At 40.5% G+C, this 22,035-nt stretch overlaps 1 protein-coding gene and 1 long non-coding RNA gene across 15 annotated transcripts in view; one reads left to right on the forward strand and one right to left on the reverse strand.

Moving 5' to 3' along the window:
- LOC122865641 overlaps positions 1 to 22,035 on the forward strand; it is a 117,624-nt gene that overhangs the window by 49,768 nt on the left and 45,821 nt on the right. The window lies entirely within an intron of this gene.
- The window catches only part of ntng2b (netrin g2b), a 69,978-nt gene that overhangs the window by 36,787 nt on the left and 11,156 nt on the right, over positions 1 to 22,035 (reverse strand). For all 14 annotated transcript variants that reach the window (XM_044174343.1, XM_044174344.1, XM_044174342.1 and 11 more), the window contains exon 3: positions 17,508 to 18,151. In XM_044174343.1, coding sequence (XP_044030278.1) covers positions 17,508 to 18,151 — 644 coding nt within the window. The remainder of the gene's footprint in view (positions 1 to 17,507; positions 18,152 to 22,035) is intronic.

Below are 22,035 nucleotides of genomic sequence, written 5' to 3' on the forward strand. Positions count from 1 at the left end.
GTAGCCCAGAACAGACAAACCAATCACTGGCTCTAGACTGGGCCTTCGCAGCCACCTTAGTTTCTCCTACACGCGGAACGGGAAGGTGATCCGAGCGGTATTCAAATTGTTGCAAAGTGCAATTTCACCACTAGATGCCACTAAATCCTACATACTGGACCTTTAAGTTATAATCCTGAGGATTTCAGTCCTGGTTGATTTGGCGACACCTGTGATTACTGGTGGTAATGGCTAGAATGTTAATATGATACAGGGTCCAGATCTTAGTTTGAAATAACGTGTATTGAACCACAAGGGGCAGCAAATATGCCTTGAGTGGCTCCATTTACAGTGCAGCCAAAAAATAACCCATGGCCTGAGAGGAGTCATTGTGTCACACTGTTTTAATAGGCTGCAGAAGGCACTCAATAATGTCGTCCCATACTGTCTGTTGTCTTCCCCATTGCGTGAAATGCAGACACTAGCTTTTGTATTCCATATCACTTCCATGCATGCATTCATTGTTTCCTGTGAATTCCTGGTGTGTGGGTAGTCAATTTGAATCCCTCGCGGAAAAGGTGGACTCCGCCACTAACGATGAAAATTACTATGTATAGAGGCAATTCCAGAATGTAAAAAAAGCAAAAATGACGGCCAGAAATTAACATATTTGCAAAGTCGAAAAAGGTTAACACTGAAAGAAATCACGGACTATCTAGTAGATAATAAGCTACTTGGGGAAAAAAAGGCTGTTAGATACTAAGGAACCAGTAAGTAACGAGTAAGTAATCATTCCTGATCAACACCAATAAGTAATCATTATTTTCATTATTATGTACGTTTCAGTTACTAATTTTGTGTCCCCTCAAGTAAAGGGGTCCTACATATGGAGGAAAGCATTACTCCATTAATGCTTTAGCTTAGCATCCCTGTCTCTTACAAATTACAATTATATAATACTAATGTGCAACAGCATATATGTTCCAAAAGAAATGTATTGCTGGATTATGTTTTTTATCAACAGAATGATTAACTGTTTTAATGAACATATCTCTGTCATTTGTTTTTCCTACAATATCTGCTCTTGCAATACAATATTCACTCGTGGCAACTACTATAGGATTTAACAGTGCCTGACGAAGATCTCTGTTAGATCGAAACTTTGCTCAATAAGCATTGACGGGAGTCATTAATACAGTGTGCGGATCTTCTGTTTGATTCTTCCCTTAATTAATGTACGATTAACATTTTGTGTGGTACAAGAAGTTGCAATTGTTTTGCCAGTGAACATAATCCAGGCAGCAATTATGTTTCCTCCAAAACATATGAGGCAAAACCATTTGGTAGGATATTCAGTTCATGTAACATCATACGTGTATTTTCTACATATCTGCATGCTCACACTATGTTTTGCATCTAACCAATGATCTGTAGCAATTATCTGATAGATACAATAATTGTCAGCCTATCTGTATCTGTGTGTTTCTTTGTCCATTCTCCTCGCAATCTGTCTCTGTGAAGTCATGTTGGCCCTATGTATTTAATGATACGAGGACTGCCTGTTTTAGACAGCAGAGACGCAGCAATTAGGGGAATAAATAATAAGAAAGATAAACAAACATCAAGGGGGAGTCATGTGGTGGCAGAGCCTGAGAAAGCAGCTGGAAGCAGCAGTTAATGGGGCTTTATCTCTTTACTATAGTCAACGCCTATTCCTCTATTCCTCTCCGGGGACACAGCTATCACTGCCTCTCTTTTATTTCCTGTTTTGCGCTCTCCTCCCACTTTTCCCATCTTTTACTTTTGCTCACAAATTCCATCTGCTGTAACCGTTACAGTCCTCCAGTCTTTCCTTTCACTCTCCCTCTCTGATTTTCCATTTTATCCTCCATCTCTTTCTTTCTTTCATTCCCCTTCTGGCTGTGCAGCCTTAACCCTTTAGCTCTATTGCTACTGCCAGTTGCACCAGTGCTCACTGAGGAGTGCATTGTGTAAATTGGGTTGTGGACATGTATTTGAGAGGAGTGGGTGGAGAAGAAAATAGCGGGGTATAGTTGATGCGGGGGGCTGAGCAGTCAGTACAGCAGGGAGCAGGGCAGTTGTGTCAAAACCCTGACAGTCTGCCTGCCTCTACGACTACAGTGGTGAGACTTGGAGGAGGAGCAGGAGGAGGGTCTGCATTGACGTGCTCTAACCTGTAATGACAGAAGGCATCGATGCAGCTCTGACCCAGCAGGAGATCTCCCTTCTCCTTTACTCTGTGTTCAATCAGCCATCACTGAGAACTCGGTCCCCTGATATCACAAAATACACAACCGGCTACACAGCTTGCTGGAGTAATAGTAGCGTGAGAGCCTAATGGACAATGAGTCTCAGTGCTTTTGTCAGAGAGAGAAAGACTTAACACCCAAACTAGGGCTGACTGATGACATGCAGGTCCATGTGCATATGCAGGGAATGAATAAAATAGCAGGAAAATAGACAGGAAATTACAACATAATACAATCAAATACAATAGCCCTATAGCCCCACCTTTTGTGAAGTGCATAATATCAGATTTTTGTTTGACATTGGACTTGATTCAACTCATGTTGTAGGTTTTGTAAGTTTTGAGGTTGTACTTTGCAGACACTTTTTTTTTCCAAATTCATTCACTGTGCAGAATGATGGAGCATGATTTTGTGACATCACTAGATTGAAAGCCAATCATGGTCCAGTATGCAACTTACACAAGTGTGATGCGAAAACTTTAACCTTCAGTGCACATACACTGAGAATGGACTTTTCAGTGAAGTAGGGGACATCTTGTATCCAGAATTTAAACTTTTGAAATGCATTTCCATAGATTCTGGATTTTTCAATGAGGGAGAGGGAGTAATGTGATTTAAGACAATTATACTTTTTTGTGGAAGAACCATATCAGACATAAATTATTATTCAAAGCAGAGTAATTTTTTCTATGCCTTAATACATGTCTGGAGGTGATATTTAAGTATGCCCATACATTAAAATCTGATTGGTAGATGGCACCCTGCAGAAAAAGCTGAGCCCTCCAACACAGTGTATCCTGAGCAAAGCGGGAAGCAACCAAGTGAGGTGTGGGAGTAGCGTGAAGCTGGGATCATTGATCAGCAGCACGCCTTATTGGCTTCTGCTGAAGTCTTTATCACCTTGTCCCCTCCCACTTCCTCCCCCGCCTCGCCTCGTAAATTCAGAGCAGCTAATTGGACATGACTGCGTTTATGTTCCAGCTTCATAAATTTCTTTCTCTGAAGGGAGAGGATCGATTTTCCTCGAGTGCAGCCTCCCGTAGCAGGGGAGCAGCATGAGTCTCTTCAAACGTTCCCTCTCCTCTCCATCCCACCTCACCTTTTTTTTTCCCCCTCTCCACCATCCATCCTTTCTCTCACATGTGTGCTCCTCCTTCTCTCTCCCTCTAGACTAAACAGGTAATCTATAACTGACCTCCCCTGCGATCATGTGGTGAGCAGGAATTACACCGCGCCTCTTTTCATAACCACAATAGTGCGTTTACACATTTCAATCAACCCCTCTCACTCTCCACTCATTAATAACAGAACTGACATTTTTTAAACAAATCATTCCGCCCAAGCTCATTATCTGTCATTATCTAATGAAAGTTGGTGACAGACCACATGTTTTAGATACATTTCCTGCCTCGATCCTCTCCTCCTGTATTTCCCTCTCTCTCCATCACTTTCTAGTTTCTTAGTTTTCAGTTTTTGAGTATATACAGTGGTGTGAAAAAGTGCCCCCTTCCTGATTTCTTATTTCTTTGCATGTTTGTCACACTTAAATGTTTCAGATCATCAAACAAATGTAGATATTTGTCAAATATAACACAAGTAAATACAAAATGCAATTTTTAAATTAAGGTTGTTATTATTAAGGGAAAACAAAATCCAAACCTACATGGCCCTGTGTGAAATAGTGATTGCCCCCTAAACCTAATAACTGGTTGGGCCACCCTTAGCAGCAACAACTACAATCAAGCGTTTGCGATAACTTGCAATGAGTCTTTTACAGTGCTGTTGAGGTATTTGGCCCACTCATCTTTGCAGAATTGTTGTAATTCAGCCACACTGGGGGGTTTTCGAGCATGAACTGCCTTTTTAAGGTCATGCCACAGCATCTCAGGTCAGGACTTTGACTAGGCCACTCCAAAGTCTTCATTTTGTTCTTCACTTTTTCACACCACTGTATCCCAAAAGCCATTTATGGGAGAAAATGGTCTACCATTATTTCTAACACACACTCACATACATACTGTACAAGCATTCGCTAAATATGTTCAATGTTGAGAGGTCACTGGATGTTTTTGACCTTGAAAAAGAGATGAGTAAAATGTCCAGCAAAAAGACATCTTCAATTATTCAAAGCTCAGGAATGACCTTGATTGTCTTTGCTGTCCACATCTTGTGTGTGTGTTTGTAGTTTGTGTGTATGTGTCTCTACTATGCAGTGTTTGGGGATGTGTGACTTCCCTGGTGTGTATGTGGGATGATTCATTATATTAGCACAGTTTGTGTTTTTAGTTTGTGATTTTGCACTAGATAGAGGGATGGATGGAGAGATAGGGAGAGAGAGAGATATTGTGGGTGACTAAGCGTACGAGTAAATTATTTACACAGGATACAGTAAATGGCTATTGCGTGCTGGCGCTCAGATCTGAGAGCATCTCCCTGATTGGTTGGTTTGGGTCGTGTCAAGAGCAGCAGGCAGCAGAGTCAGGCCCACTTTGAGCTACCTGCTCTCTGAAGTATGTACTGTATGCACACGACCAAATAACTAAATAATGGAGCCTGGGCACATCCTGTTCTCCAGTCCAGACCTCAGAAGACTGTTCTCATGAGCACAGCAGAGTCTGTGTGTGTGTGTGTGTGTGAGAGAGAGAGAGAGAGAGAGAGAGAGAGAGAGAGAGAGAGAGAGAGAGAGCTATATATTGGAACAGTTCAGGTGTGGGTTACATGCCAGCTGTGTAGAATTTACTGTTTTTGCTGGCCTTTCAAACTGCAGGAGTAATTAATGTGCAGCTTTCATAGGATTTTGTCACCCTGGCTCTTTCCAGTGATACTTTGTTTTCAAGGATAAGACACAATTTGTAAATAACTTTCTCGCTCACTTAAACAGTGGGTGTAACCCTTGATTAGGTTCTCCACATCTGACTCATACTGTAAATTTGGGGTCCCTCTATTGATTATATCGACTCAGCTGCAAATAAGTTGTTTGTGTTAATTTATGTGCCTCTCTTGAGTGTTGCTCAATATACAATTTATTTGAACTACCTTTTAAATTATACTCATTGCACATCCCTGGACTGTGACAAAGTACGGGAAATTCCAGCCTATGTGGACCTTTCCGTCATGGCGGCTATGGACACTGAAGCACATCTGGGTATGCATGGACAATTATTTGCAAACTTTTTTTGTTTGTTTTTGTGTTGGGCCTGTGTTGGTGTTTTCGCATTTTCTGTTCTAAAAGTTCAAAATAAAATAAAAAAAACAAGCAAACAAACAAAACAGTGGTAGTGAGACGCTGCGCAAGTAGACCAAAGACTGCAGAAGGCTACGTTCAGACCAACTGCTTATTCATTGCAAAAAAACACAGGGCAGCAAAAAAAGTTGACATCATCCAGCAAGATGCTGGCCATTGAAATACGTTCAAGCGCACATTCCTGGTAGATTACTTTGTAATCTACTTTGTATTTCCACTGTTTACTTCAAGACTGTCACAACAAAAGTAAAATGATTGCCGTGGTGAAACCTCTCCAGAGTTGTAAAATTCTGTCTCAGGGTTTTGGTGTCTGATAAGCCTTCAAACTGGACTTCCTGGCTCATATTTTATCGTCTCACCGGTACCTGAATAACCGATTCTATGTTATTCAAAAATCATAAAAAAAATTGCATTTAATATAAAATCTCATTCCGGCATAATGTGACTGCCATTCTTTCTTGCGCAAAATAAGACTTTATGCATACATACAACAACACAATTTTATGTAAAATTCCAGTAATGAAGTATATGTCTATACTTAGTACACATACATAAATAAGATACTGCGTGAAAGCCCCACATCGGCAATTTCACCTAGTTTTCTCTGTCTCTACATGAAACTAATGAAATGTTATTGTCCTATAAATAACATATGCTGAATGTTATCACCCATGAATAGATGCACTCTCAAAAGTCACTGACCACTGTGATGGGTGACCCTTATTAATTCGTGCACACAAGACATATTTTACTGGCATTTGGCACTTGGTGGGTGGTAATTTAAGACTCTGCACGCCAGCATTGTAATATTCATGCAGCATGATGCAGCATGAATGATGCAGAATGGCTGACACTGTTCTTCCTGGAGCAGCCATGTCACTGCATCTTAAGGCGTCTTCCACTAAAGAGAGTCCGGCCTCGCTCTATCCAGCCCTGATCGTCCTGAGATCACTGTCTAACTGTGCTGGATATTAGAGTGTAACCTCCCTGCAGAGTCCTTACTGCTGCTGAATGTGTTTTAATGAACACTACAGCAAAGAGTAACACCTGGGGAGAGAGAAAATTGGGCGCGAGTTGGGGGGGGTGTTATTATACATCCTCCTCTTATTTAAGATATGAACGAGGAAGATGAAGTAAAGGGAGTTGGGAGACAATGGGAGGAATGAAAAAGTGATGAAGAGACAGAAACTCTGGGACGACATGGGGTTTGGTGGGAGGTTCTTCCTGTTGTGCAGTCCCCCACAGAGTCTTCGGACCCCCAGGGGCGATATGGATCTTTGTAGGATCTGTTGTGTGTGTATATCAGAATGAAAAACTTTGGAGTGGAGAACAGAACACACTCAGGATGTCTGGGCCTTCTCTCTGAGACAATATGCCCGCCACACGAACTTTAGAGACACACTTTTGAACCTCTAATGTGTAAAGGCATTATAAATTAGCACGCCGACACAAACCCACACCCGCAGGCCTCCACCCATCTTCACCCATGCACCTCATTTTTTTCACACAAACACAATAACTTTAAATACTTTCTCTCATTTTCTTAGCTGAATGTCCTCTCATTTAAATGCTAAACTAATTTGCAGAAAGTCTCCTAAAAGTCACCAAAACTTACACACACTAATACAAAACACACATACAACTGTAATGTTCCTGTATAGCCATGTGTGTATTAGTGTCTAATTCCGGGGAGACTGTGGAGGGGAGGATGCCTGGGGAAGAGGAGCTGAGCTGGGATCAGCCAGAGGACAGGGGTTAATATAATTATCCTGCTAAAACCTTGAGACTGAGAGAACATCATTAGTCATAGCGAGAAGAGAGCCGCCCGAGCCGCGGGCCAGAGGAGGAGAGGCGAGAAGGTGAGGAGAGTGGAACAGAGGAGGAGAAGGGGGAAGGAGGAAAGGAGAGCTTCAAAACACAACAATGCAGTTAGCAAGACAATTAGAACAAGGAATAAAACTTGGGGGTCTTTGTTAAAAAAAACAGAAAGAACAGTGTTTACTGGTGCTCTGAGCTGTACAGAAACTGCTTCGCTTATTCAGTAATTATGATATTTTGCTCAATAATCTCTATATAAATTAATTACTTGTGGTGAAATTGTTTATATCTGAACTGAACACATAATGATACTCTTGTGTAGCAAAAGGCCTAGCATTATTTTGCAATTTATGAAATGACCCCGGGTTTGTGTATATTTAGTATGAAGCTGTACAGTAGTTATTGAACTAAATATTCTTTGTAAACTTTGAATGTGCTGAGTGGCCAGCAAATTAAGGTCTTCAAACATTTGCCATTTAGGGCCAAGACTCATCCAAAGACTACAACAGGTGAATTCACTGATCAATCACACAGCACTTCTTGTTCCATTCACTTCAGTTCAAATGCATGACTTTGGTGGGGAAACTATATGCATCCATCTTTGGCTCTTCACTCTGTACCAGATTTCAAGTTGGGGAACTTGGGGGAACTTGGAACTTGACTGGTGATATTGTATGACATAAACACGACTGACTATTAGCGATGCAGCGTCAAATTGACCCCATGATTGAAAATCAAACTAGGGCTGCAACTAATAATTATTTTCATTATTAACTAATATGCCAATTATTTTCTTGATTCACCATTGAATTTTTTGGTCTATAAAATGTCAGAAAAGTAAAAAATGGCCACTTCATCCAATTTTCTAAGGTGATGCTTTTAAGCTGTTGATTTTGTCTGACTGGTACTCCTAAACCTTAAAGTACCCCTCCACTCAAAACGCTGTGTCAGCCACTGCCAGTTACAAGCTAACAAGCTAACAAACAACATAAAAAAATAAAAGATTACTACATTTACTATTTTGATACGTCTGCTAGTCGCCAATTTGGTGCACAATGGACTCCTCATCTGGGTCTGGCTGAGGCTCAAACATGTATGGCTGAATCTCTCCGATGGTTCCTCTAACTCTAGCCATTTTGACGCGCACCACTCTCTCACCATAGATGTATGTCTCTCACCCACATCCATGCTCTCACTGGCACCGGTCAACCTAACAAGCAGTGTTGGTGGTCAACCTTTGGTGGTCAACCTTTTTTTTAACATTTTATCTGGGATAACCATGTTAAACAAAATATAAATCAGAGTATTTTTACATACTTTAAATGTGTCTGGAGGGGAACTTTAAATTTACTATCAAAGACAAAGGAAAGCAGCAAATCCTCACAATTGAGAAGACAGAACAAGGGAATGTTTGGCATATTTGCTCGAAAAGCAAACTCCAAATACTGATGAATATCTTGTGATACAATCGAAAGCTCTGGAACTTGAGTTGAGATTGTTCTGTCAAGTGCCATAGTATATTGCAGTCAGTCCTCAAGTCACTTGTAATTATCAACTATATAGTCCTTTGAGAGTTATTCTCTACTTCTAAGTTATTTATTAATTAGCAGTTCCTGCTTTGTTCCTGATTTTGTGTCTTATTCGAAAGTCTTTCCAAACTAAACAATGTTCGCCATGACATCACTTTCCAAACTAAACAATGTTCGCCATGACATCACCTGCTGTCTTGTTTAGTTTGATTGAAAACTAACTCTCGACCCTCCACGGGACAACACTGTGGTAAAAGTGAAAGTCTCTGACATAAAAAACTGACTGATCACAGAATGAGCTGGTGTGTTTCTCATTGGCAAAGAAATGGGCTTATTTTCTGTCTGTCAGTCTCCCTAATTGATGAGTTGTTTATCCGTGCCCATCTACATGCTAGTAATGACAGCAAGAGTCTTGCAGTAAAGATGCTGGTATGTTTTTGAACACACCATGCCTGTAATAATGCTATGCTAATTAATGTGACTGAATGAGAACAAACCATCTTTCCAAGGACACCCTCCCTCTACCTCATGTTCTCCCACTTACAATTCCCAGCATGCTTTTCAGCTTTAAAGCACGCTCGTGGTATCAAGAGATTCCCCTCTCACCAGATGCTGGGTAAGACATAGTGCAGGCGCTAGTGGGGAGAATTCTTTATTGTATTTGTGAATTTAAAAGGATATTTACGGGATGAGTAAGAGGGACGGTGGGAAGAAGGCAAAGGAAGAAAAGAAAAATCTATTGAAGAGGGAGGGGATGAAAAAAAGACATTGGTCTGTGAAACAAAAGACGGGGGAATGAAAGGAAAACAGGCGAAATCGCTGACTTTAACTTTCTTCCCTTCTGAGGGGAAATAAACTGTGATTATCAAATCAGTTACAACCATTGTGTCATAAATCACCGCATATGAGAGGAACAATGACACATTCCTCATTGCGGTCTCTCGGCTTTCTGCATGCCTTTCTTTTCTGGGGAGTGCTCATGAATGATTTAAAAAGTGATCTGTTTCTGAGCCTCGGCTGCCTCGGAGGGAGATAGCTCAGAGGGGAGGAGTCTGAACGTGGTGGGAGGGGCCACGTGTGAAGGTTTCCTGTCTTTAGTGAGAACACACGAGCCACTGCTTCTATGTTCTCCTCATCACACATCAAACATGGATCGTATATTTCATTCATGAGGGAAACGGTGGCAGTATTCAAGTGCAAAGCGGTTTTCTCGTGAAACAGAATAGACGGGGGACGTTTTCAACCGAGTGTGGAAGATACGGACTATATGTGGGGGGGACTATGTTACTCTGCTCTGTGGTGGCCGTGTGAACTGGAGAATAATATTTACAGAGCATTACACCTCACATCATTTATCACAAAATCACACACCCCAGCTAGTCCCATGAAACTAGGAGTTAATCCATCATCTGCCTCCCTCTTTTCTTTCTCTCCCCCTGATCCAGGCTTATACCTCCCATCCTCTCACCTTCACTCTGCAAAGGACGCAAAAGAAAACTTTGTGGTAATTCAAAAACAGTGGTGACAGTTTCCAACGTCAAAGTCACCCTCCCTACATGGATAATAAAAGACACAAAAAGACCAGAGGCTCCAAAAAGAGAGCAAAGGAGAAGCATCTGTTCTTCCTTGTTCTCTGGAGAAGATGGACAAGCCTCGAGGCCACAGAGATTCCTCTCTTCCTGTCATCCTCATTCATGCTTCCAGTACAACAAAAAACCTTTTGTAACAGTCAGATTTAGCCACTGACTGCAGGCAACTTAGAGTCTAATTAGTCCACCCCTCAGGAGGCAGTGTGACTGCAAAAGTACATATCAGGGTTACTGAAGGTTTGTGATTTCCAAGTTTAAATGAGTACATTGAAGTTAAAATTTAAATGATATTTTGTGGGGTTTTTTTCGGTTTTTGTGTATAGTGTTTAGCTTTCTATTTCAACTGGTCTGGTTTGTTTTTTCTTCTTCTCTATTCTGTTCAAAGAGTACTCCACCGATTTAGCATTGCACTCCACTTCATTGTCAGACTCACAATGGACAATTTTTTTTTAAAAGGATAAAGTTTTAATTAATCATAACTAACCCTTTTCTCCATTTACATCTGTATCTGGATATCTGAATGTGTGCATTAACACATGTTAATGTGCGATTGGATCGGTCAAACCACATTTGAATTTGATATCCGATCATACTACGTGCAGAATCGAGATAACAAGAACATTTATTAATACTAGGTGAAAATGCTAAGGCCTGTGGATCATTATGCAGATAATGTATCCAGGTACGGATCACATGTAAATATCAGATGTAAATGGGGCCTGAGTCTTTCAGTGGCATCAACGTCATATTATCAAAATCAGATTTCATAGTTTTCAGGCTTATTTTATGATCAGATTTCTAGATAGTCGGCACACATACAAACCACAAAGCACACATGAGCAGTGTAATGAATAAGAGCAAATCTGATGATAGATGCGTATTGAGCATTTGTGGCCCAAATGCACAGTGATGTATTCACATAAAAGAAATTTCTCACATGACCACATTCTCAAGAAAAAACTCCACCCAACAAGTTAAAACTCCATCTCTTCCTGCTAGCTTAAGCAAGCCCAGGAAAAGCTGCAAGTAGCAGCAGTAGCCAGCAAGTATTCCCTCACAAAAAGGGATTTAAAAATGAACGACACCTGTCCATGGCATTCCTTCCCTTGACCTGAGATGCACCATGTTTGTCGGCAAGTCCACCAGCCCCGCCTAAATAATTTGCATATTGAAATCTGATCACAATATTGCATATTGTGATCAAGAACAATTATTAATACCAGGTGTAAATGCAAAAGCCCTTAGATGAGATCAGATGTCATCTAGATGATGTATCTGGATGTGGTCACATTTTAATACCAGGTGTAAATGGGACCTAAAATCAAATTGAAATGTGCAACTTCGGCTTAACAGATCAATACCAGAGAAATCTTTCACAAATTACCTTTTTAAAAGTTTTTTTTTTTTGCTAAATGCAGAAATACATTTAATTTTAGATGATATTCATGACTACTACTTACATTTTATAAAGCAGAAATATTGCCATTTATGGAGAATTACAAAGGACTTCTGCTGCTCCGGCTGTCATGATATAACCACAAACAGACGAATAAGAACACCTAAAGAAACATGAAAGAAGTCGTAAAAACTGCTTTGACTGTCCTTTCTCTGCTCTCTGCAACATGTTAACAAACACCAGTAAAGTTTTCTGTGTCAGTCTGTGTGGAGATGGAGAGCTTAAACCTCTCAGCACATTAGCTCTGTCAGCAGGGGGCCAGGATGGCACTGAGAGAAACACAGACACACAACGGATAAATGAGTCAAGCAGACATGAAGCAACATGACCATGTAAAAACACTCTGAATTTCATTAGCATTCATATGGCTTTCGTAGAAAAGGTTTCAGTCGTAGTCATCTGGACACTATTTTCAGAATCAAGACGTTTCGGCTCCCATCCGGAAGTCATTCTCAATTGTGAAAAAATGGGACGGGAACTAGAAATTTAAGCTACTCTGTGTTACATAAGCCCTGCCCTCAGGAAGGAATCTGCCTGAGTATCTGTTAATAGCTAGTTTCACCTGAAACTGACCTAATAGTTTCCAAGATGGCCCAGTAATCAGTAATCAGGCCTATTGTTTTCTGGCTGCATCTACTTCATCACTGTTAAGTACCTGATTAGCATGTGATTGGCGTGACCAAGGTGATAATACACTGTGATGGACTTTGGGCAGATTAAATCTCAGACCACCATTTCTGTTCAAAGAGGGGTTCTCTTGTTTCACAAAAATGGCTTCCTTGACACCCTGTTCAAACCAACTCTTCTCTCTACTTAGAATCTTCACCTCGCTGTCTTCAAATGTGTGGTTGGATGGGAGCCGAAACGTCTTGATTCTGAAAACAGTGTCCAGATGACTACGACCGAAACCTTTTCTACGATGGAACACTCCTGGACGAATGAGGGACTACACCGTCTTATTTTGAAGAATTTTGGGCAGATTCATATGGCTTGTTTTTTGGCAGGTGTGCTCTTAACTAATTTTCACTACTGGAAAATAATTAGTTGTTGGAAAGAGAAAGGGTCTTTAGGGGTAGGGGGTGTAGGGGTGGCGATGTTGGTCTGTCAGTCAATCGGCCCACCACTTTGTACCAGACTGAAATATCTGGTACAGACATTCATGGTGCCCAGATGATGAATCCGAATAACTTTGGTGAGTCCCTGACTTTACCTCTAGCACCACCATGAGGTTGACATTTGTGGTTTGGTGTGAAATGTCTCAGTTATTAGATAGATTGTCATGAAATTTGATACAGACATTCACGTTTCTTTCAGGATGAATTGTAATAACTTTGGTGATCCCTTAACTTTTCCTCTAGGTGTGTCATCAGGTCAAATTTTTAATTTGAGCAATATTTGCTTTATCTGCAGAACTTATGACATTCCCATCAGCATCAGCTGTACTTAGTTTTTAATGCTAATTAGTGAACGTTAGCATGCTAACACACTAAACTAAGATGGTGAACATGGTAAACATTATACCTGCTAAACATTAGCATTTAGCTCAAAGCACCACTGTACATACAATTCAATTAAATTTTATTTATATAGTGCCAATTCATAACATTAGTTATATCATTGCACTTTACAGTATACAGTATACAGCCTATACAGAGCCACTAGCGTGGCTGTAGATTCGTAGCCTTTTTTCAATGCAGATTGTAGATGATAGAAATTACATTCATTGGTTCCTTATTCCTCAAGAAATATGATCATAATCAGCTAAGTAAATTCCATAATGGCCCTACAACGTCGCTGCTACCCTGGTTCACTATATAGAATTTGTTTTCAAATTCTTGCTTGGCTGGAAACAAAGCCATGACAATTCTTTTTTAAATCAATACTTACAATGATATTTTAAAAAGTACTGATTGCCTCAAATGCCAATAATGGGTTCATTTTGAATAAAATTTGATTAGATTTAACATACTATAAATTCAATGTGCACAATTATTAGTTAAAATGTGAATTTTGTTTCACTAGGTGCATACTGTCATGATTAATTTCTTTTCCCCAATGGAAAAATGATCAGTGGTGACATCAATCACAACTGTGCTGTAATGTTGTACATGTGCTGAACTTTTTCTGCTCAGCTGACTGACGTAGGGGAGTAAGCGACAGACTGCATACTTTGCTACTTTGAAATGTCATTCTTCCCCCATCAGCCAATCAAATCAAATTGAGTGGTCGGGGAGAAGAGAACCTGATGCTGCAGCGATTACCAACGAGGAGAGAAAAACAATGCAGACTTCGTCTTCCTCCTCATCCTGCTCCATCTCCTTCTCTCCCTCTTGGCCCTAATCCATTTAGTTGGCTCTTCCTGAGCTTACAGCCTTTCCTTTATTCCATTATAAAGACCCACTGTATGACCTGCTGCTTATTTCATTAAAAAGGCCCAATCCATGACCCCACGTCTAATCCATAATGCAGACTACAGGCTAGCCATGGCCCACTATAGTCCACACTACAGTCCAGCAGGGCGGCTGACAGATGGGACAGAGGGAACAGGGATGGAGAGATAAAGTTCCAATGAATGAGGGGGAATTTGAGAGCTCCGCTTATGAGTAAAGCTTCCTGGTGAATATGATTTCACTGATGTAAATGATGATAGAGCTGAGGCTTTGCTACTCTATCTTTGATGGTTGGAGATGGCTTTCACATGGCCCATCAGTGATATGGAAATGGCCACATCTAAGGGTTGAATATAGCCTGTAAAATGAGCCTAAAGCCTGAGGCTTTCAAAACCCAAAACACCTTGGCTTAGAGTTTATATTGTAGTCAGTACTGTAGCTCATTACAGTTAACCTTGGGAGAACTTTGCAACACAATGTGAGTGATGCTGAATCATATAAAAATATTCTATCGACTCTATCGAATTTGACTTTGCCTCCACTCCCTCTGTTTGACCTTCTCCCCTCTCTGCCCACTTCAAAATTCTTGCTCCACCTTTGGCTGCCCTCCACTCTAAATGCCCTCTCACAATTTGCTCAACATTCAGTTTGCTGAGTGTTGTTATCGCGTCCACACATCTAAATTTACAACCTCCCTCCCATCAAACTTAGCTTCCCTGCGTTTGCACTTAATGGCCTATCAGGTTACGTATTTATTGATAAGACAGCACTATTTAGCCAGAGTACCTGGTTTCCCGCATACCTGCGCCAGCTCTTTAGAGCCCAGCCAGTCACTCTGACAATGCAGCATCTGTTAAAAGAGACACGTCCCTTAGAGGTAACATCTTACACTGGTTGATGGAAAAAAGGCTGGTTTTGCTGTCTCTGTCCAGGCTCAACTCAGGTCATTAAGAACAGTTAACTAATAATAATTACTTTTTACTGGGTTCAGCCAGAGAACCACAGCTGGGGATCTGGGGACATACAATACGAACAGGAAGTGACTACAACCCTCTATCCATCGATAACACCAGCATATCTCATTACCGTGGCGACCTGCGGTACACTGCCACTCGGTCTTGATCATATAAAACCCATTTCGGTACGTCGTCCCCGCCAGAGCACCAGCAGAGTGGAATATTCATTATTCAAATTTTAAGCATTGGAAATCCCAATATGTTACTAAGGCCAGATGAGATGAGATGAAATAGCTTAGCCTTTTGTCCAGGGAACATTGACTAATCGTCTCGCTCCCCAAAATCAATTTCCCAGCCGTAGGCATCAGACACTCCTGATTGTACTGTACTGTTGAAGACCCCCCACCACTATCACCTAATACTCCTGCTGGCTGCCCAGAATAACTTATTGATTAGTGATTATGTTACGGGAGGTGTGGGTGGCTGGGGCGGAAGACGGACTGGCCTCAGTCATCTCCACAGGGCTAAATTTAGGTCCTCTGTTACCAGATCCAGCACATACTGACACTATCGCCAGCTGTCACTAGTCACCAGCCCTGCTCTCTGGATGAGGAGAGAAATTAAGAAATTGTTCTAGAAGGATAAATATGAAGAGAAATGTTTTGAGAGCTTACAGTGTAGTGGGTGTTTCAAGCAAAGCGGCACAGCAGGAATTTTGAGACGGATGATAAATTCTTAGATGTGGTGTACTTGTGGACTACTAAATAAAGAAAATAAGCAGAAATATTTCAAAACATGGATGGTTAATTATTAAATTTGCTGGTTGTGGTGGAGGTTCTGGCATGGCGATGGACTGTTTCACCCCCAGGGTATTGGGCTGATCTCTCTCTCTCTCTCTCTCTCTCTCTCTGATTCTATGCTGAGCCTGAAAAGTGGCTGTGATCAATACCTGCAGGCCCTTTCCACAGTGCCAGAGGGCTGTTTGTGTGTGTGTGTGTGCTGTGTCAGCATCCACTCAGGACTTCATCAAACAACCCCCATACCTCAACTCCACACACACATACACATAAGACGCCCACATTGGCCAACGCCCCTCTAAACAGTCGCTCATTTTTACTTTCCCCTTCTCGTCCACCACCCCTACCACACACACACACACACACACAAATTCATGCCTCCTTCCTCCCATTCCACGCCATCCCAACAAGGATGTTAAATACCACTCAAATGTCAGCTCTCCGTATTGATTGGAATGATAATTCTAAAAGGTAGGAGAGATGGCTTGTTGATGCTAAGCAGGCGCATGACGGCCCGAGCATCCTTCACTGTCACAAAGTTGCCATGTAAGGGTTCCCGGCTCTGCCGGCAGAATGTGGATGGCGGTTTACGTTAGACCACCGAGGTCATGTGTTTCTGTCATTAATCATTCTCCTCACGGGCCAGTGACAGGCAGATCAGGATTCATGTTGAGAGAGATAGGGTCATTTTAAACGCCCTCAGATCAGAGTGGCTACGTGCGACTGTGTGTGTGCATGAATGTCAGACCAGAGGGTATGTTCATTGCCAGGTGGTTTTCCTTTATATGTCATATTTGAGTGTGAAAAAAGATATTCAAGAATATGCAGGTTGCTTTATAATTAAAAGTATAATCAGCTAAACATATCTTTAGTTATTGATTTGCACAAACCAGTTGTATTTTGTCTTTTATGTGCAAATAGGCATTATTTTAGGGGAGATGTTTAAAGGGTCAGTTAACCCAATCTATAAAAAGACATGTTTTCCATTTACACCTAGTGGTACCTACTGTAGTCATGCAGATGGTTTATCTTCTGATTTTCAGATATCCCTCAGTGAGATTTCTGCTGCTACCACAATACAATGGAGGTGAATGGAATTTTGTTTATGGCTCTCAAAGCTCTGAAAAATGACACTTGGAAACTGTAAATAGTCACTAAATCTACTTCCTGCTGAAGAAATAGTCCCTGTGAAATTGTGTTTCCACAGTGTATTTAACTTCTGCACCAGAATAAGTGGGGAACATTTTACTTTACTGACACTTAAGAGTTTTGTTGTTTTTAAGGCACCTTTAGACTCTGCGACAACAGCAACCGTTTACGTTTATTGCATGTCACACTGTGCGACATGGGTCTAATAAAATCTGTGTCAGACTGTATTATATCAATTTGAGGCATGTCAGATTGAGCGACCAATGCATGGTGAATCGTAGCGCTACGATGTAAATATGCATTCCTAATTAAGTCAATATTGACCCTCACCTGGCAGGTACCTCGATGTTGGAGATGGCATAGAAGTACTTGAGCAGGTTGTCTCTCTGGACATAGGTGCCTCCGAGAGCAGGCCTGAGAAGCCTCATCCTAAGGTTGGTGAAGGTGAAGAAGTCCCTCAGTCCCTTCATACTTTCCATGCGAGTGTACAGGCTGTCCATGTTCAGTAGCCGTGGTCCTGCAAACACAGCAAAGCGTGCCCGCACCTCGAACTTCACGTTCTTGTCGCTCTTGGAGCCGACCCAGCGTGAGTACAGCTCGGTGCAGATGACCCGTGTGATGTTGGCAGGCGAAAGGTCACGCACACGTTTGGGTGGCATGTTGAAGGCGTCCATGCAGTCGTCAGCATAGAACTGGTAGGGCTGCCAGGAGCGTCCGTGGTCCATGGACTTATCCAGTACCATGATAGTAGGACGGCCGTACTCAAAGGTGATCTGGATGTCGTCTGTGAGCTCCAGACTCTTGTTCCAGGACATGGTGATGTTGGCCAGCAGGGGCTCTGGGTGGCGTCTCCATGTGACTGTCTGCCAGTAGGTGAGTAGGCCGTTACGTTCACGGTCCTGCATCAGCTGAGGCGGGTGGGCCAAGTCTGGGTTAGAGGCATCACACTCGTCACTGCACAGGTATGGATTCTCCTACAAGAAAAATGAAGACAAAGCAGTAATACATCAGTCAGGGTTTGAGAATGAATCTAATGATAGTAGCCTTTAGAAAATTATATATATATTAACAAGTATATCTAAACACGTCACAGACATTAACCTACTTGGAGTCCCTGGGGCAATTGCCTGCTTTGACCATTTGGTAATCCAGCCAAACCAAATGTAGTTTTAGCTAAAATGTCTCAATTGATGAGAAAACAAAATGTCTTGCAGCTAATTTTTTAGCTCGATGTTTTAAAAATGTTGTCGCCAGAGTGGATTTGTGGCCACCGAAGTAGTTGCAATCTCAATTAAGGCAGTGAAAAGTATCTTGAACTAAGGAATTACTATGTCTCCTCCCAATCTACTTCCAAGTTAAGTATGGATGTTCCCCTTTTATGTGATCAATTATCAGTACTGATTCAAAAGATGTGTACTTTTTCTGCTGTGTCTATGACTCTCCATAAAAACCTCCATCCACAAAGTATGGTGTGTATCTAAACGAGGAGCGCCTTCAGTTCCTCGCCAAGGCACTGAGGGACAGAGAGCTTCAAAGTAAACTTGCCAAACAACACAACAGGAAGTGTGAAGGTCAAGAGGATCGTGCATCATCAGTGTCTTTGCATAGACAGCAGAGTGCTGCTGCACTTTTAACTCCAGAGAATTGATCCTCTGCTTCTAGTGATGCCAAGACTTTCAAGCCACGGCCCCTTTACAGAACTCAGAAGTCAACACGATTATTCATACTCCTCACAGAGAGCTATGGGTCTCTTTCTACCTGCACTAAGAAATGCCTTTCACACTGTTAGGAGGTCTCAGGCCTATTGTCGTCCCTTTCTACCGAGAAAATAAATTCAATCTATCAGATTCCTACATTTCCATGTTGAAAAAAATGTCAGGTCCCGTACCTCCCATGACCTATATCGATAGTTTTCATAGCCCTCCACCAAACTTTGTGAAATTTGAAATCCCTCCCTTCATATAACTTTCTAAATTTCCAGTTTTCAGAATCCCTAATTCCACATATGCTATCTCGTTATATTGAGACATTTGCAGACATTTCAATAATATTGATGTAGCTTATGGTTGTAAGCCAGTTGTCTGACATCCACATCACCACAGAAGTTAAATATTTATACAAAGAAATCCCAGAGATCCTCATAGTCATCTCTCCTGGTGCTTAATTTGCAAAATGCAGCTGTAACACTGTTTAGATTGTATCACATTCAGAAGGCTCGTTGTGCCCCCAGGTTGTACTAATTAGACTGATAAGGGGCTATTATTGTCTCCGATATTTAGTTACAGTCATTCATTGTATCAAAGGGATCATTATTTGTATTATTTGTAGTATTATCATATATAGCCACTGGCTTATTTCATTTTACTTTACTGTACACATTTGTAGCATTACTCAAAAACCCAAGCCCCAAAACTCATTTTCATCTTTGCCATTACACAGTTGTATTAATAACTGATTCAAAATAAAATCTTAAACAGTTTTCTGCTCTACATACAATACATACATTTTATTTAGGGTAAGAATTAGCTGTTGATGCCTGTGAAGTTTCCACTCGACTATGTTTCAAACCTCCCCTCCTGTTGTAGAAACTGATTAAATTTTATAGCCGATGATATCCTTTTATGTATTGGGAATTCAATAGTCTATATGAATTTTACTGCATTCTGCTTAACAAGCTCTTGATGGAGTGCAGAGTATGTCTTAAAATATCTTTTTTTTCTTTCTTTTTTCTTCCACCTCCACCTCCACCTCCTCTTCCTCTCCTTCATCCTCCCCTTTCTTCTTTGTTTTGTTAGTTTTATTATTTTTGCTGTTAGTGTTATTACGACTTCTAATTGTAGTGTTTTTAAGAATGTGACCCACTCGTCTTGAAATTCTGGTAAGGTAATGGCAATTATGTTGACAACAACAAATACAAAAAAAAGCAGATTTACTTCAATGATTATTTTTGGAATATTTTTAGATACATGAATAATATATGACAAAGAACAAATGACAAGCAGTAGTGAGAGGCAAAGTTGGCAAAGTAAAGACTCAAATCTAAAACCCAGTGACATCAAATATTTGCTTGAGCAAGGCACTGAAACTTAAACATTTGACCTGCATGTGACAAACAAATGATTAACAGTATCTTGTTCATACTGTTTACATACCAGTTTCATATTTTTCTCTATTAGTCAAATAGTTCTACTATACGTTTCTACATAAAACAAATCTTGTTTAACCTTTTAGTCAGTTTGTCAAGCACTGGGCCCTTATTTATCAAACTTAAGAATTACACTCAAAAATGCTCAAAACAGCCAATTTAGGAGTAAAAAAGTTCTTCACTTAAAGGCAATAATAAGACACATTTATAAAGCGACTCACTCCTACTTACAGCAAAGAGTAACAGCAACCTTTAAGAGCAGCTCTCAAGTAATCACATGATTGTTCACATGTATGCTCACAGCAGGAACAGCCAATCATAGACAAGGATTTACCTTACCATATCTGCCCCGTACATTTTACTCAGAGATATTTGATTCTGCAAAAACATATGTGATTTTATTTGCTTATTTTATTTGTGTGAAATCCTTAATATCCAGTACCAATTAATGGCAGTCTAATATTTCTATAATACATAAATAGGGATTAATAAATAGTGATTAAAAGTGGAATGGAAACAAAATAAACCAAACTGGAATGGGAAATTTGGTGTACCACATTGACGAGTAGGGACAGTTAAGATGCATAAAACGTGATTGCAAACAAAACCAGTGCCAGCTTGTTGTTTGCACCCCTGATAAACGCAAAGCAAAAGAAAAAGTTTTGTAACATGATATGAAACGTTCAAATCAAAAGCTAATACCAGGCTAAAACTACATAATTCTTAATTACACATATTCAGTTAACGTATTATTCACCATGACCAATTATATTTTGTAGAATCATTTCAATCCGGCTCTTAGAAGATGTGTGCTAACACCTGACCTCTGGAGCTTAAAGTTAAGGGCATTTTAAAGTCCTAAGACATTTGACAGGATAGCTTTTATTTCAAAAGTTTATAAAGTCACTTATATCTTTCACTTAAGTCCCAAATTTCATATCTAGCAGTTTGATAAATACGGGCCCTGATGATAATACACTTGATTAATGTGCCTTTTCCTTTTCTAACATTAAACTAAAGGAAAAATTCCAAAAAGACAAGTCTTGATGGGTGTTGATGAAAATCGTGGCAATATAGAATGAAATGTTGCAGATTCATGCTTACTCTGATTAGAGTGGTGCATAAAATGCCATTTATCAAATTATAGCTATGACTAAGATACTGAAGTTACACTGAGAACATGAGTTACACAAATTTATGGAATACTGATATAATGTAATATATATTAGCTTTAAGTTCAGCACAGCAGAATTAGATTCCACAATGACTTTTAAGTGATATTCCCCCCACTTTCAAGTATCAAACACAGACCCCCTGTATACTTTAAAGGTGGCTGTAAATAGTAGTTTCATCATTGATGGAAAATAGCAGCTGCAGCCAGCAGGAGGCGGGCGCTTTAACTTGCACAAACCAACGCACACACCTGGTAACGAGTCTGACAGAGTCATGCGTGAGTATTGAGATGCAAGTTACAAGTAATTAGCCATATTTTTTTGTGGAAATATGAGTGTTTGTAACATACTGAGCATACAGATGGAGAGTGGAGAAGTGGATTATGAAGTGGTTTGAGAAGTTTCTATGGATGTTTTAATACTTTTCCATTGGAGTCCATTGTAACTGAATTCATGACCAAACTTTCTACAGCCACCTTTAAAACCTACAAAGGCTGGTTTTTCAATTCTCAAAAGATTCAGAAACAGAAACAGCAGTTTC

The sequence above is a fragment of the Siniperca chuatsi genome, linkage group LG18 (genome assembly GCF_020085105.1).
Source record: "Siniperca chuatsi isolate FFG_IHB_CAS linkage group LG18, ASM2008510v1, whole genome shotgun sequence".
Classification (NCBI taxonomy): domain Eukaryota; kingdom Metazoa; phylum Chordata; class Actinopteri; order Centrarchiformes; family Sinipercidae; genus Siniperca; species Siniperca chuatsi.